The 17,071-nt window shown below is 36.3% G+C and overlaps 1 protein-coding gene across 1 annotated transcript; it reads left to right on the forward strand.

The window, feature by feature from the left end:
- The first annotated feature begins 13,595 nt into the window (after nucleotides 1-13,595).
- On the forward strand, nucleotides 13,596-16,723 carry LOC113358334 (squamosa promoter-binding-like protein 8). Its single transcript, XM_026601875.1, has 3 exons — nucleotides 13,596-14,911; nucleotides 15,616-15,773; nucleotides 15,941-16,723. The coding sequence occupies exons 1-3, from the start codon at nucleotides 14,151-14,153 to the stop codon at nucleotides 16,471-16,473; spliced, it is 1,452 nt and encodes a 483-aa protein (XP_026457660.1). The 5' UTR covers nucleotides 13,596-14,150; the 3' UTR covers nucleotides 16,474-16,723.
- The last annotated feature ends 348 nt before the right edge of the window (nucleotides 16,724-17,071 follow it).

A 17,071-nucleotide genomic window follows, 5' to 3' on the forward strand; every position in this document is an offset into this window, starting at 1 on the left:
CTGATATATGAAAATACCAGGCCAACCACATTTCATCATTGTGGTTGCTGATATATGGAAATACCAGGCCAACCACATTTTGCAATTTTCGTCGCAAACACCATTAAGTCTCACATTTTGCTGTTTACTCGCTGGATGATTGAATTCACTTGTACTTTCTACAAAAGCACTAAAATAGTATTAGCAACTAAAATAATGTATCCTAGCTAATATAAATATGGGTATAAAATGTAGCATTTACATGCTTATCAACAATCCAACAAGGAACTATTGGGTAATAAAAGGGATCCATCCGGCGTTGACTACCATGATGCAAGGATTGAAAAGGAAAAGAAGGAAATTGAGGAGTTGATGAAGGAGGAAGAAGTCAAAGTTCCAAAAAAACGAGGTCGTCCAAGTATTCAAAAAGCCGAAACAAGTAACAAAGAGGTGAATAATAATGATTGTTCGTCAAAAGCAAAGGATAGTAAAGAGGATGTCAAGGGGAAGGCTAAGATGTATCCTTCACAAACTAAGATAAAGGAGAAAAGGACCGTACATGAAATTGGTAGGATGAGAGGACCTAGAAGAGATAAGTCATGTAAGTATTTGAGGCCTATCAATTTTATATACGATAACTACTTGGAAGATCTATCGCCAATAATTCATGAGCCTATTGTAGCAATGGACGACGTGCAAGGTGATGGAAATTGTGGATATCACGTCATGGCCGAAAAACTTGGTCCTTTTAAGGAAGGGAACAATCATGTGCCCCCTGAAAATGAAGTTAACTATATTCGGCAATGATTGTTACAAATCCTACGCAAAAACAAAGATTTCTATAAGACAATGATGAGAACAGGTGCAAGAGCAGATGCAGGGGTGGCAGCGGAGTACATTGCATTCGAACGTTGTTTGCATGGGGATTTTATCGTTATCGAAGAACATTGGATGTCAATGCCCATTTGTGGGTTTTTAATAGCGGAGACATTCGATTGCGTCGTACATTGTTTCTCATGGACGGGTAGTAGCTTTACTTACGCGCCTCCAACAAAACCTTGCAATGATGGTGTAAAGGATAGAAGACTTGTTCTTGTATTTGTTCAAAATTGTCATTTTATCGTCCTCAAACTTAGACCCAGTTTCCCATTACCACCCTTGATTAGTGCAGCCTTTTGCCTTAGATTTGAAAATAATTTTGCGATGGATTGGTGTGCAAATTATGCGACGAAAATGGATCTTTGGATATCTTTGAATGTGCAGCCTCCAAGTGGACAAGTAATTATGTTTTCAAGTGATGAGGATGAAGATGATAAGCAAAAGGTCAGTGAAGATGATGAGAATGAGGTCAGTGAAGAGGATGAGAAAGAGGTCAGTGAAGAGGTTGAGATTCGTTTAGGATCTCCATAAAAATGTTTCATGGATTTATCCGCGTATTTTGTGTCTTTTGATTTTCGTGTATGATGAGGATGATATTTTGACTAGAATTGCAATTACATGTACCCATCAAAACGAAATACTTGAATGATTTACTTTTTGGTTATGGAACGTGTCATTTTCTAGAAACTGGAACCATGAACATAAGAGATGGTTCGGCTTGTACCTTTAGTTCAAGGAAAGCCGAACCCGACAGAGTGATGAAAATCCAGAGTTTTTCTGTCAGGTTCGGCTTAGAGTATTATTTTGATGAAAGCCGAACTTGACAAAAAAAAACTAGAGTTTTTTTGTCAGGTTTGGCTTCTAATATTATTTCACTGCAAGCCGAACTTGACCAAAAAAAACCTGAGTTACTCGGCTAGGTTCGGCTTGTATTATATTTTTTAAGAAAGCCGAACAATGGATTTCAACATTAGGCGCATAACTGGAATTACAGGATAAGACGAACCTTTCATGATTCATGAACACAAAAAATATTATATCATTCCAAATAGACTTTTCAAATTCATAGAAAATATGGATTACACACCCGTTACATAATAGCCTTACAATAAATTTCTAATCGAATTCTTCTAATATCCTAAACGGGTAATGAGAAACCTTATAAGAATGTAGTAGTGATCTTTGTATTCGAAATTCTTTCCTTTCCATCTTCGCTATTCCTATAGAGATCTATCTTCAATCTCAGATTTTGTTTCACCCTTGAGACGATATAGACTCACAATCCGATCTAAAGCTATAAATTCTTTCACCGTTTCTTTAATAGTTTCAATTCGGCAAAACAAGGCTGCACTATCCCGGTTGTGAGGATTACCCGTTTCGGTGCTGAAGGCTTCACGAATTCTAACCAAGTAGTACATACTCATCAAACCCTTCACTCGTCGTTCTTCACCCTTCTTTGGTTAGTATGCTACGTAATTAGTGTAAAGAGACAAATCTTCTTCTAAAGTAAACTCATGAGTTTGGGGTGCCATATTTTTTAGTATATGCTCTGAAGATTATGAAAAATCATGTATGCCTATATATAATACAGGTTACAACGGCTATATATTTCAAAAAAGAGTCGTTCATAGATTTTTGTGCAAAAATAGACAATGTTCGGCTCATAAGAAGGTTTGAACATAAGCCGACTCCGTTTATGTAACGGCTAGAATTTCAAATTTTGAAACTTCTTACAGGTTCGGCTTATACGAGTTTACAGATCTACGCCGAACCATCCACTGATTTACATAATAGTTCAATCTTAAATTGTCTCTAATGAATCTCGGCGATTAGTTCTCTAATAAATCTCGGAGTTCTTCTCCTCAACCATGTATAACACATTCCAAGCTCGTATCTTTCTCCATGGCATATTTCACAAAGGCTTTGCACTCTAGCTTCCTTAAAAAAGAAGAATACCGAAGTTAGTATGCAAACTAAAGCGTTAAGCGCGGTGGAACTTCATTTAAAATACTAACCTTCTCTTCATTAGTATCCATGGGATGATATTGATTGACCCATCTTAATATTCTGATGTAATCTCGCATAGTATAACGGATTCCTTCAAATCTTTCAGATAATTTCATCCACTTACGATATTTTGGTTTCCCATCTAACTCAAAATCAAATTCTTTAACTCTTTTTCAAAAACATCGAATGATGTTCATTAGGCCGCTCACGATAGGTTCTAATAAAAGCTCTGACAAGAATTTTATCATCTTCAACGGTAAATGGTTCCATTTTTGAGTAGAAATGCAACAAACAAAAATTGGTATGTGTAGAAATGAGTAGGAATGGGCTGCACTATATATTAAGAAAAAATAAAAAAACTAGTCGTTGAAATCTAATTATACTATCGAAATTAAAGGTTCGGCGCAAAACTAATACCATCGAATAAGCCGAACCTGAAGGACAAATGATTCGGCGTGTAACTAACATTACAGGATACACCGAACCAGAGTTTCCAGATTCGGCGCATAACTCAAATTACAGGATCAGCCGAACCAAAGTAAATTGCAGATAATAAGTAACTAATTAACTGTTATGCAGTTCATTAAAACATGAAATTCAAGGTGTCCATAACATAATCCCATCACCATTAAAAACAAAGTTCAACACCTAAAACCAAAGGTGTTTGCAACACCATAAAAGTGTACTTAAAACTTAAGAAAACATTAAAAGGAACTTGGAAACATAAAAGGGAATTTAACCACGACCACTCTTCTTAGTTGCACGACCACCTCTTCTTCCACCTTGGTCTTCATCTACCGACGCATCATTATCGGGTTGGCCGGTAGCACCATCTTCGCTTGTACCTTCACCAACTTGTCGAGACCTCTTAGTGGTAGGCTTTTTTTCCGGTTCCTCGGGTCATTCTCCTTTGTTGATGATTGCATCCCACTTTTTGTAGAGGTATTTTTGTTCTTCCACGGTCATTGGTGTTTTGCAACCAAGTTTGGCCTTCATTTTTTTCAACATCTCCCTACCCGCGACAACCTATTTTTTCATTTGTCAACGACTTATAACCGTGAGGTTGAAGACATTTTTACCATAACTAATATATGAAAATAGTATAAAATGAAGTCATTCTTACCATTATCTTGAAAGCGTTGACTACATCTTCGGAAGTAGACTTGTTGGTGATATTGATTTCCTTCGCCTTCCCCTTATCAGCTACCTTTTGACTTTTCTTATTGATAATGAAGGGATGAGAAATTTGGTCATACCAATCCATATAGCCCGAATCCTCTTCACATGGATCATCAAGTAAAGGTGTTAACTTGGACGCATCTAATGTGTGATCGTCTAAGTTATCCAAAACTCAAGGGTGGGATCAGGATCATACTTTGGTTCCCAAGATGAAGTGGCGCTTTTAGTTCCAGTACCACTCTTTGGTAACAACCTGAATTTCTCATCAAACAAAGGAACCTTTTGCATGCATCCTAATTGACGGAGTACTTGCCGAGGATCGTATATAACATAACCACCAGGATACCACAGTGGCCCATGATACATACCTACTAGCATATCCTCATCTTCAATAATTCCATCTTCTTCGTATTCCTTCTCATATGGTTGAAAAGTGAAATCATCAACACCCAGTAGGTCTAACGTCTCTCTCAATCTTGCCACCAAGTGTTTTTTGTTCCTTTTCTTCGATTCCTCGTACTCGTACCGTGCTGCAGTTGGCTCTGTATCAACATAATCGACATCCTTCTCAAATACTTTGGCCAAGTTCAAAATTGGGAAATGGTCATATATCCACACCTACATCCAAAGAACCACATTCAAAAATCAAATGAATTGAAGTGATATAAACAATTTTTACTTCGAAACATCAAAGTAAGAATAAAGTTTGCAAACTCAGAGAACTGTTCTGCTTATATGGATCAAGTATTATAAGCCGAACCAAATAAATAACAAGTTCGGCTTATACGATTTTATGGTTATAAGCCGAACCATACTATGAACTCCCAAAAGTTACCTGGAGCAAAGTGAAGTTCCCTCCGATGTTTGTACTTGTCAACCTAGACGCGGTGGCAAGTTGTTCCATCAGGTAAGAGAGCGTAGACGTTCCCCAAGCATACTTGTTACAAGTTTCAAGATTCTTTACCAATTGGAGATAATTAGCATTTACCTTGTTTCCGGTTGTGTCGGGAAAGATGTCTCTACCAAGAGTATAAAGCAACTAGGCAGTTCCGGCTTGCTTCACTTTGACGGGATCCATTACTCTCTGCTTTGTGTTCTCAAACTCCTTTTTCAAGTTAGTCAGCTTGATCTTCTTATTTCTTCCATTGGGAGTGCATACAGAATTGACATCTTTAACAGATCGACAAAACTCCAACTCAGTTATGTTTGAAACCCAACCAAGACTTTCCTCGAACAAATTGTAGAGCTCATCCCAATTCATGTCATAAAAATCAGCATCCGCACTTCTACCCCTTGCTTTAAGGCCTGTAATCTTTCTAGCCTCATCAGGAGTGATTTCGATCTCTCCAAAAGGTAATTGAAATGTGTAAGTTTCTGGACAAAAGCCCTCGGTAAAGGCAGAGGTCAGCACACTATCATATTCCTTATGTACATAATTGATAGCAGGCCATAAAGCACTGGATTGTACGTAAGCAATCACCTCAGGAACCTCTTCAGAAAGTTTCCATTATGCTGCCCTCTGGTGTCTCAATACTCGGACTGCACGGTTGTGATCAGGAGTCTCATAAATTCTCTTCACCCAAGATTCGGCACAACCAATCAACACATTTCCTCCATCTTCCGGAAGACCATGAGGCAAACCATCTGATCGAGGTGTAATTACGTCATCCTCATCAGGAATGTGTAAACCAGTGATCCTTCGATCAGCATCGTTCTTCTCTTTCTCGGGTTCTGCCACCTTCTTACCTTTCTTGTCTTTCTTGGGTTTTCCTCGGGGTTGTGTTTCTTGATGAACTTCTTGATTATCATCAACTTCTTCATCTTCAGCTATTCCTTCTTCTTGCCTTTCATTTCTTACTTGTTCAGCTTCTTCTTCTAAAATTCCTCATCTACCTCCCGCTCCCAATTTTTTCTTACCTCCTCCTCTAGGATCGGGAGTTTTAGAAGTAGAAGGTGTTACCTCCATCTTCTTCCTCTTTGTATCTGCATTGGTCCTGATACAAGTATGAAAGTTATAAGACTAATCCGAACAACAGAGGGATTTGGAATGCCAAATACTTGTAAGAAAATAAGAATGTTCGGATTATCCGAAATAACACATATACGACGAACTATGTCTTAACATTTTGCTTACCTTACACAGAGATTGGTTCGGCGCATAAGAACCAAAGACTTATAAGCCGATTCTACATATTCGGCTCACAACCAAAACTATCGAATAAGCCGAACCTGTAATTATGAATTGAAACATGTATTTGGCGCAACATGATATCATATAAATAAGCCGATCCTTAACACTTGTAAAATTTATGAATTTTAACAATGATATTCGGCTCAATCCTAATACTATCGAATAAGCCGAATCTAGAGTTATGATTGAAACATATATTCGGCGCAAATTGCTGTCATACAAATAAGCCGATCCTACACATACAGAATTCATGAAATTCAAACAACATTAATAGGCGGAAAGCTAATACTATCATATAAGCCTATCCTTAACACCTGCAAAATTTCTGAAATTCAAAAACCATTTATTCGGCGCAAAACTAATACTACCATATAAGCCGATCCTATAGACATGCAAAATTTATAGAATTCACACAACATAAATTTGGCTCAAATTTAACACCATCGAATACGTCAATCCTAAAAATAAGGCTCTGTATCATTAAGTTCGTCTCAAAACTAATATGCATTTTAAGCCGAGCCGTTCATATGCACTTTCAGGGTTCAGTTTTAAGAATAGCTCGGCGCACATCTCAAATTAGTTTTACGCTGAACCAAATCCTGTAACCGCCGCAAAAACAGTTTTTTGACGAATTAAACCTATTAAAGAAATCAAAAACATCAAATATGAGATGGGTTTGTAGAACTAACCTTCTTATTCTCATTTCAAGAGTTGGTTCTTCTTCAATCTCTTCTTCGGGGTTGATTTGTGGTTGATTTTCAGTTTTTTCTTCACTCTCTAAGTCTTCTTGTTCTTCAATAGGTTGTTCAATTGATCGATTAGAACGAGTTACGTTCTTACGACGACCCATTATATAGATGAGTTTAATCGTCGATTAACTTTTCACGAATCGATGATCAAATTTCGGCGATGAATCGATGAAAAGAAATGATGGAGAAGAAGTTCGCCTGCTGCTATGGAGAGGAAGGAGAATGTGAATGAAACTGATTTTTGTGATTATTGATTTTAGGTTTTTGTATTAGGGTTAGGGATAGATTAGTAATTTAAAAGATTTAAGGGTATATAAGTAATTGAACTACCACAGGGTACCCCTTATAAGGTCATCCAAGTTAGGACTATTGCTTTGTATGCCTAGAAAGATTTAGGTATGCCCAAAATCAGGGTTCCTACTTTTAAACTCCATTATAAATTCCCATTTAGAGTTCGAATCATCTAAACCAAAAAAGTTGGCCCAGCACCACTTGAGATATTAGAGCAAGAAAGATGGTGCTCATTTTCTTGTTTAAAAATGAAAAATGTAGGTGAATTAAGAGAATAAAAATGGGCAAGTGCGATGGCCCTTGGCTAACTGAAGGAGGAAACTAGGTTTCGTTCCACATACAACGAAGACCCATTTTACAAATAAGTCAAAGGTTGACCTTGACCAGCGGAAATCCAGTTTATACCAAGGGCTTAAAATCCAGTTTATACCAAGGGCTTAAAATGTTCCAGGATAAGCATGAGTGTTGTTTTTCAATTTTGAGGTTGATTATGGATGAGGGAGTTTCACTACAAGATTATTAAAGAGTTTCTATAATCAAAGATGGTTCGATTGCAAGATTCAATTGAGAATCTCATCTACAAATTCACTAGAGGTTAATAATTTTGATTTTAGGTTTTTCATATTGTTGCAGCTTTGGTTTTCCCATCACAAACTACAGCAGTCACTGTTTTTTGGTCTGTAACCCAAGTATGTTATGAATTTAGAGTCTGTATCTTAGATTCTGCACCCGCAGTGTATTGCAGCCTACCTGCATTGGTTGGGAGTGTAGCGTTTACTTATACAGTCTTTGTTCTTTGTTTTGCAGTCGCAATCCTCGTCCGTTGAGACTTATGTTAGACGATTGCTCGGTTGAACCCACAAGTTTTTCTATCTCAAGCTTGTTGTCAATGTTAGGTGATCAAAACTATATCTTGATTTTTAGTCTATTAAGTCAAGTTTCAAATAGGTTAGAGTTGTAGTTGAGTATCAGAGATCACCCTTGAAGACTGAAGATCGACGAAGACATTTGGAAAACTTCTATATCATGTGCGTGAAGACTGAACCATTCTATTTTACTCACAATACCATCATTCTATCTATTGATACTATATCGTATGACTTATATAGTAGAATCACAAAGAATATTTTTCGAGTCAAGCTTGTCTTGTGAAAAATATCGAAATATGATTTATTGATTAGATGTTCAAAGGTCCTTAATAATATTAATTCAATGAATTATTCTGTGGATCGATTGAAAATTGCCCATGCAAATGATTATGCCACTTAAGAATGTTTCAAACATCATAAGAGAAAGAACTTACTGAAGTTTCAACTCAAGTTAGTTTGGCGAACCAGTTCGCAATCCACAAATTCAGTTGGGAACAGTTCATGAACTCGGTTGGCTAACCGTGGTGAACCGAATTTTACAAGTTGGATAAATAGGCAAGTAATTGGCGAACCCGGTTCACGAACCGTGATCAACTGAGTTTAGTAGTCTAGTAGGGTTGGCGAACTCGATTCACGAACCATAGCACCCTGACTCGTGAACAATCCCAGCAGTTGGAAAACTGTTGTACCAAGTGTCCCGCTAATGTTTAGCAGATGCTTAAAGACTTATTATTTTAATATGTTTACAATTGGTAAAACTCTTTTAAACACTTCTAAGACTTCGTTGATTATTTAAACACTTATGTGTTTGTATCATAATTAATTTATTAGGTGTTTAAATGAACATCAAATATCTTTCATTATAACACGCATGTGAAAAACAAAATGAAGCTCTTTCTTGAAAATGATAAAGCAAGACCTAGAGGCCGCATAAGAGAAGTGAGTAAAGTATACAAAATTGCTTCTAGTAATCCTTTAACCAAAGAAACTACCAATAGTTGTGGGTTTAGACAATCTTTAAATCATCTTTTCCACACTCAGTTTTTTAATGGTATATAAATACAAGAGGTAATGGCATACAACACAATGTTTTGTTTTTCCTATTTCTAATTAGGATTTTCTCCATGGGACTTCACATAACTACCAGGCATATTAATCAGTTTTGGAAATTGCTTACACGTTGCAACCCTTCAGTGAACAATAATGAAAAATTTATGCGCCCCCAACATATAGATTGTTTGCTGCCCTTCAGCAAAAAGGAACCTAAGAAAAAGAAAACGAAGTATGGAGAGGAAGGTGAAGATGAAGAAGAGGATTAGAGCGAAGAAGTGGAATACATTGTAATGACCAAAGAAATCAAAGATTACTGCATAAAACTTCTTATTGCATAAGACGCATTGTTCACTTTTTATGTCCACACCACGATGACGCAACATATCTCTAGTTGGAAGAGAGTCATGAAAAGTATCCCAGAAAATAAAATTCACCTTGTTTGGAATATGAGATCCCCAAAGAAAAGTATTGAAGTCGCAATCATCCAAATCACCTATGAGTTTCTCATAACAATTCGAAGTGCTGAAGTTATCCATAATCTCCATTTTGTCATCCTCTTCCACTAAAACAGGAACATGATGTAAATCACGTTTTAGTAAATCCCATTCTAAAGGCCTCTTGAAATCGCAAACCCATTCTCCATTCACTATCATGTCCGAGACTGTAAAATTCTTCATCCTTGCAGTATTGAAAACAACTGGGAAAAGGTTCTTTAAAATCCCCCTATCAAGCCAATGGTCCTTCCAAAACCGAATACCCTTCTCATTCCTTACCGTGAAGCTCGCCATGTTTTGGACTAATGGCACCATATTAATAACATTCTTTAAAATGCTCCTTCATTGAGGAATATTATCCACATTAGGAATTAGAAAATAAGAATTATAAGAGAATTTTACATTCACTAGTTTCCTCCAAAGGCTATTTTTGTTCTAAATCTCCAAATCCACTTGATTAGCAAGGATTAGCTTGTTTTCCTCAGATTCTTCGCGCCTAGACCCCCATTCACCTTCGCTATACATAGTTTCTTCCAAGAAACCCAAACCATTTTCCTTCTTCCTTCCACCGCGCCCCACAAGAAGTTACACATAATGTTAATCATTCTCTTTTCCATACTCATCAGAAGATGAAACAGTGAAAGATAATAGATAGGTAAACTCGCAAGATAACTCTTTGATAAGAATTAACCTACCTTCTTTATTTAGTTGCCTTTTCTTCCACAAAACCAACTTTTGTTCCATTCTGAGCAAAACATGATGCCACACTGAAGTGCTACGCCAATGAGCTCCAATTGGCATGCCAAGATATGTGAAAGGAAGCTTATATGTCTTGTAGCCTAATTTTCTGGCAAGATAGTCAATCACCCCTTCAGCTCCCACACTAATCATAGTGCTCTTGTCTAGGTTCAACTTCAATCCCGTAATGGTTTCAAAAACAACCAAAATGATGAAAAGACGTCTAACTTCCTCCACTGACGCATCAATAACGATCAAAGTATCACCCGCAAATTAATGATGAGAAATAATAGAGCCATGTTCCACCACTTGAAATCCAGTGAGCTGACCTCTCTCCACCGCATCATTAATTAGTTTTGAAAGATCTCCACCACCAAAAGAAAAATATACGGAGATAATGAGTCACCCTGCCTTAAACCCTTTCTTGGTTTAAATTTTTCTGTAGAACCACCATTCACGAGAACAGAAAGATGAGTAGTCGTTACACACCATTTAATCCAAGAAATCCATTTACCACCGAAGTCATGCTTTTGCAAAATTGTGAACAAAGCATTCAAATTTACATAATCAAAAGCTTTCTCTATATCGATCTTACATAAAATTCCAGGTTTCCTAGCCTTCATCCTGCTATTAACACATTCATTTGCAATTAAAGCACCATCTAGAATTTGTTTACCATGTACAAAAGCCCATGAAAATCAGAAATCATCCTTGGCATCACCGTCTTCAATCGAACTGCGAGAAGCTTTGAAATGATCTTGTACACCATATCAATCAGACTTAATGGCCTATAGTCTTTTAGGAGTGCAAGAGTTCTCCTTTTTTGGAATAAGAGTGATAAAAGAACAATTAAAACGCCAATCAATTAAACCGAACCCGTATAACAAGCTACTTAATACCGCTTACTCAACTAGTTCAAGTAAATATTTTACCAACCCCTTAACATCTATTTTATTTGCAAAAATCTATAGTTTGTAATGATTTATATTTTGTATCTTGCTGATTTATGTTAATTTGGATAAAGATCTCATGAACTCGTTCCCAAAAAATTCTCATTGCTTGCGTAACAGCAACAATTCCCTAAACAACCATGCAACTGTAATATTTTGTGAGATCTATATTTTCATCGGTAGTAAGATTCCAGGCCGTATTGAACTAAAAGAGAGACAATTTTTGTACTGGAGTAAGAAATAAAATCAAAGAATATTCAGTTGATTGGGATAAATTTTCATTCAGAATATTGATTTTATTTTATTGAGAAAAATCATAGCGACTAGATTTTTTTTTTAAATAAAACAAATCAATTGAGATCCAATGCCTCCCAAGATGAGTTATCAATGTCAAATAAAAAACCAAGATCGAATGTGATGGAATGTGGGAAAAAAGGTCAAACAAATTGTTAAAATATAAGTGGAATGTAGGAAAAAAAGGTCAAAGAAATTGTTAAAATATAGGTGAAAACCGTGCAGAAACCAAAGTAGATACAATAATTTCCATAAGCTAAGTCATGGCTTATCAGCACTACATATGTGAGGTTCTAGTAAGCCATGACTTTGCTAACTTCCACAGTCTAGTAAATTTTACTACCGTAATGATCACTCATTGCTTGATTGTGGCTAACGGCTAACCTACATAGTCATAGTGCAAGATCTTGGACGCAGAGCCGGTGTGTGGATCCTGGAACACATGTATACAACCCACACATCCAACATGGAGAGTTTACCCCTATCGTAAATGCCTGGTATCCAACAGCATGCATCACTTCCATCTAAGACGCATTTACAAGCAAACCACCTAGAAAAACAAAATTCCCGGTTTGAAAACCCGGAGGTAGCCTTAAAACTTCAGATCAACGGTCAAGTCTTTTTGCTAACGACTGCTTGTAACTCTCTAGCTAGTCTCTGCACGGAGATGGATTGGTCAAAGGTAAGAGCATCTCCAATAGACGGTGAAGTTATTTATTTTTCATGACACGTAGGATTTTACATCCCCATTTCCCATAAATTCATCTTCAATAGTAGGTCTTACGAAAAAGGAAGGGTGTCAAAATAAGTAAGAAGATCTTATAGAAAGTCTTATTTAGACCTTGGGAATGACCTCCATGCCACCGATTTAACAACTTTTTAAATTATTATTTCCAAATATTTTTTTCTGAACCAATAACAAAAAAGAAATCACTTTTATTCTTTATCCAAAAAACTAATCATGAAAATAAGACCCTGCACCATTGGAGATGGTACATAAACAAAACATTGTTATCTTTCCCACATATATAAAACTCCATAAATAAAAACTCCACGTAGGATTTTTAGCACCCACCGTTGGAGATGCTCTAAGAAAACTAAGTAACGATAATGCTAATACGTGTACATCTATTATGTGAACTTGTACAAGTACACCAATGAAATTAATTCCTAATAAACCCCATGGTCCAGTGAGTATAGAGCAACAACATATATAAGCCTAGTCAACTTTAAATTTTGCCAGGCTGTAACTTGGTTGTGAGGCTCAGAGCTCACAAAGAGAGCTTCTTTGAAACCCTAGCAGTCAGTTCAAGATCATGCATATGTGTTTGAAGTGTGGTGGACACTAGAAAGAATTTATAGCTAGGGTTCTTTCTTGTTCATTTGTTGTTCACTTCTAGCTAGTAGTAGTAGTGTAAGCAACAACCACAACAATAACAATCTTAAGTTAACAACATCAACAACAGTATCTATGTTTCAAATGTTGCTATCATTCCAAACTTCTATTCAAGCCATCAGCAAATAATTATAATACCATTCAACGGCTATAAACACTTTAAACATAATCCAACGGTGCGTATCTAAGGATGACATACATCTATTTTCCACGAGTTTAGTAAACACATTAACATTCCTTCTCTCTATGAGTCTAGACTAGTCTAAAACTCTCATCAATCACACACAAGTATATCCCCCATGTACGTACATTTTTGTATTCCGTGTAAAAGGATTGTATGCGTATGTGATCGAGACCGTAAAAGTTTCCTAGAGATTTGTGTACAACTCTTTTTCCCTTTTGGACGACAACAACTAATTTCTGAAAGAGATTTGAAAGGGTTCTAAATCGAGTAAAAAAGTAAGTCTAGAGAGATTACAAGTAAGAAAGAAAAAAAAAAAAAAAAGGGAGAAAGAAAAGAAAGGACTTTCATTGAGATGCTTTCTCTCTCTATCTCATTCAAGCTTTTGTGCACTTATTGTAGCTGAATGAAATGATCTCTCTTTTATTTCTCTCTATCTATCTAGATCTTTGTAAAAAAGGATGAAGTTTAGTTAGAGTCGATCATCCATCATCATTTCACTATATGGAGTACTAGTAAGTGGGATGAGTGAGACAGTTCTGAAATCTTGCCGGTAATGGAAAGTTCCGGCTTTGCATTTTTTTCACCGTCCAGCTATTTTCAGTAGTTGTTTTGTTTGATTCTTGTATGTGTGGTGTGGGTATCTGTGTTTACTGAGAGAAAGTAATAAAGCAAAAGAGTTTGTTGTAGAGAGAAAGTGAGAGAGCAGAGAAAGAAAGGATCTAAGATGCTCTTTAGTCGCTGCTAGTACTACTACTCATCATCACATTCATATCTTCTTCTCTTGATTTGCTTGTTTTTATCTTCATCCCTATAGAAGAAGTAGAATCAAACCCATTCATTTCACTCTCTAGCTGGCTACTACTACTAGTACTGGTGTGTGTGTGTGTGTGTGTGAAGATGATGAACAAATACATCTCAAATGGTGATGGTGATAATGAGATCTGTAACACTAACAACCCATCAATGGTATCATTTGTAGGGTTAGATACTAACAATCAAAAGCATTTTGGAGAATGGGAGACAAACAACATTGCTAGTCATCATCAGCAGCACCATCATCACCAACCTACAGCTACAAACAACAACAACCACAACACTGTAAACCCTAATTTTCTAAACTCATCATCAACAACCAACAACAACATCTTTGAGAATTTCAACAACAATTTTTTATCAACAACTCCTCATTCCTCAACATTATTTCCTTCCAACAACTTCTTCTCATCAACATCATCTTCAAGTACTTGTAACAATAATAACAACTCAACCCAATTTCTTGATTTCCCACCATCTTCTTCTACTTCGACAAATTTCTTCTTAAAAAACAAACCACAACTTAATTCTAGTAGTAGTTTTGATGGGTCGGGATTATATTATAACAGTATAAACAATGATTATAGAAGAATTGGGTTAAATCTTGGTCATAGAACATATTTTTCTTCGAGAGAATCAACCATGATGCTCGATCGACTAGTTAGAAGACCAAGAGGGTTTTATCTGGAAAATCAAGTCCCTAGATGTCAAGCAGAAGGTTGTAACGTTGAGCTTACACATGCTAAACATTATCATAGAAGACATAAGGTTTGTGAGTTTCATTCTAAGGCTACTAAAGTTGTTGCTGGTGGTATTGAGCAAAGATTTTGCCAACAATGCAGCAGGTAATTAAACTAAATTATGTGCTCAAACTTCTTCATCTTTTAATTTTTGTTAAGTTAAAATGGGATTTTTTTTTATGTTCGATTTATCATCAAATCATTCTAGGTCATGTTCATGATTTCCTTGTGTTTTTTCTTCTAACCTCTTTATTTTATGTTGTCCCAAAATTTGGGAGCAGATCTACAAGAGTTTGGGTTGGATTTTTGATGCAGTACTAGCAAGAAAGTCAGGTCATATATAATGGAGGAAATATAAACAAGTATAAAAATTATAGATAGTTCTTGTGAATAGCTAGCCACTAAAACTAGAAATTTGAAGCAACATTAAACAATTAAACCTTCCTTGTTCTTGCTATTTTTCTTCTATTTTAGATTCAAAGTTTTAACTTCAATATGCAGAAGATATGTATACATTAGATCTGTTGATTTGTTGTGTGTATATTTAGGAACATGTAAAATCCAAATTAAGTTAATGATTCATTCTCAAACATTCTCTATCTAATCATCATTGTATGTTAACGTTTATCACTAATCATATACGTACATCCAAATTAACCCTTTTCTTGGCTTTGTTATATAGCACCTATTTTTACATATGATAATGGAAAGTTAGATGATAATATTGCGACTCTTTCATGAATTCTCACTTTCTCTCTCTCTAAGTCATCTTTTAACTTCTCTTTAATTTATTGGTTGATGGAGGGCAGATTTCATGTATTGGCTGAGTTTGATGAATCAAAAAGAAGCTGTAGAAAACGTTTGGCTGATCACAACCGTAGAAGAAGAAAGCCTCATCAACCCTCTGGTCCATACAATGAAACCTCTTCCTCCTCTTCTGCTGTTAAACCTGTTGCTTCTGAAAATGGTACGTTCCTTCTCTGTCTTTAATCTTAACTCTTTTAGTTAACAGTACCCTCTCTCAATCTCTCTCTACTTCCATGGAATACTTGGTGCAATACAACCAAAACAACATTATATATGTATTCATAAAGTTTTGTTTTCTTGAACTATAATTTGTTGGGAAAAAAATAGAAACAGGAAATTTACAGATGGGTTCGTCATCATCAAGATCATCATCAGAATTAGTAGCAGCTTACGATCCTAATAGTAACCAACAACAAGATATGTCACTATCATCTTCATCAGCCACACTTTCTCTGATGATCCCAAAATGCACCACCAACAACAACAATCACAAATCAATTCCTACTACAAAAGCTGCAGATACATCGTCACTGATGACCCACTTCATCAGTAATAGTTGTTCACCTCCTAGTAGTGGCCCACACCATTCTCCTCATGAACATAATCCATCACAACCGTTCATATCCACCGAGGCCAATTCTCCTAGTGCAGTTTCGTTGTCTTCTTATCAGAATCTGTTCTTTCCTAACGTTAACTCTAATGAACGACATCACCGTGAGGAAGACGATCACGAGGAGTTAACGCTACAACAATCAGCTGGAGATCAGCATGGCGCGTCGACAACGTCGGAAATTGATCATGAGGACTTGCACAATCTGTTGCATTTGCGTCAGGCGATGTTCGGTGTTGAATTTGTTTGATGATATAACATCTGGGTTTTCATCAAGGATTAATTCATGAATTGATTAGGGAGTTCAAAGGTATTTATTATTAACATCAAAGTTCAAACACGACTAGCTATATAGCTCTAGCTGATTCGTATTATAAGCGAGAATGAAATCTAGGGTAATTTTAATAGGTATGAGGTCCATCTATATCAAATATATAGATATATATATAATAATTGTAACTGTTATTGCGAGAGATATACATGCATATTTCCATTTGAAATTTATCTTCTTCGATTTCCTGTAACAGTTAAAAACCAACCCTTCTTTATTGTTGTGGTTGTGGGTTGGTGCCAAGCATATACTACTAAACATACATGATGTACATCCATAATCCATGCATGGCATAAGTAAACCCTTCTAGGTGTTGTCCTATTCATACGCACCACTGTGATGCAAACTAGAAGATTACCTTGTATATCTCATGTTATGCGCCTTATGCAAACTAGATAGCGTTCAGTACTACCCCCTGAGCAGGCCAATATGTATATAGCTCTTGTTTGATGAGCAACAAACCAATGCATCTTGATTGACACTAAGGTTTTTCGTCCAACCGTCATATCGGGGTGGT

The sequence above is a fragment of the Papaver somniferum genome, chromosome 3 (assembly GCF_003573695.1).
Source record: "Papaver somniferum cultivar HN1 chromosome 3, ASM357369v1, whole genome shotgun sequence".
NCBI lineage: Eukaryota > Viridiplantae > Streptophyta > Magnoliopsida > Ranunculales > Papaveraceae > Papaver > Papaver somniferum.

Bases quoted from the DNA above. Each gene is read 5' to 3' on its own strand.
- LOC113358334 (XM_026601875.1), top strand. From the start codon at position 14,151: ATGATGAACAAATACATCTCAAATGGTGATGGTGATAATGAGATCTGT. The intron at 14,912-15,615 runs GTAATTAAACTA...GATGGAGGGCAG, and splicing joins TTTTGCCAACAATGCAGCAG to ATTTCATGTATTGGCTGAGT. The intron at 15,774-15,940 runs GTACGTTCCTTC...GGAAAAAAATAG, and splicing joins ACCTGTTGCTTCTGAAAATG to AAACAGGAAATTTACAGATG.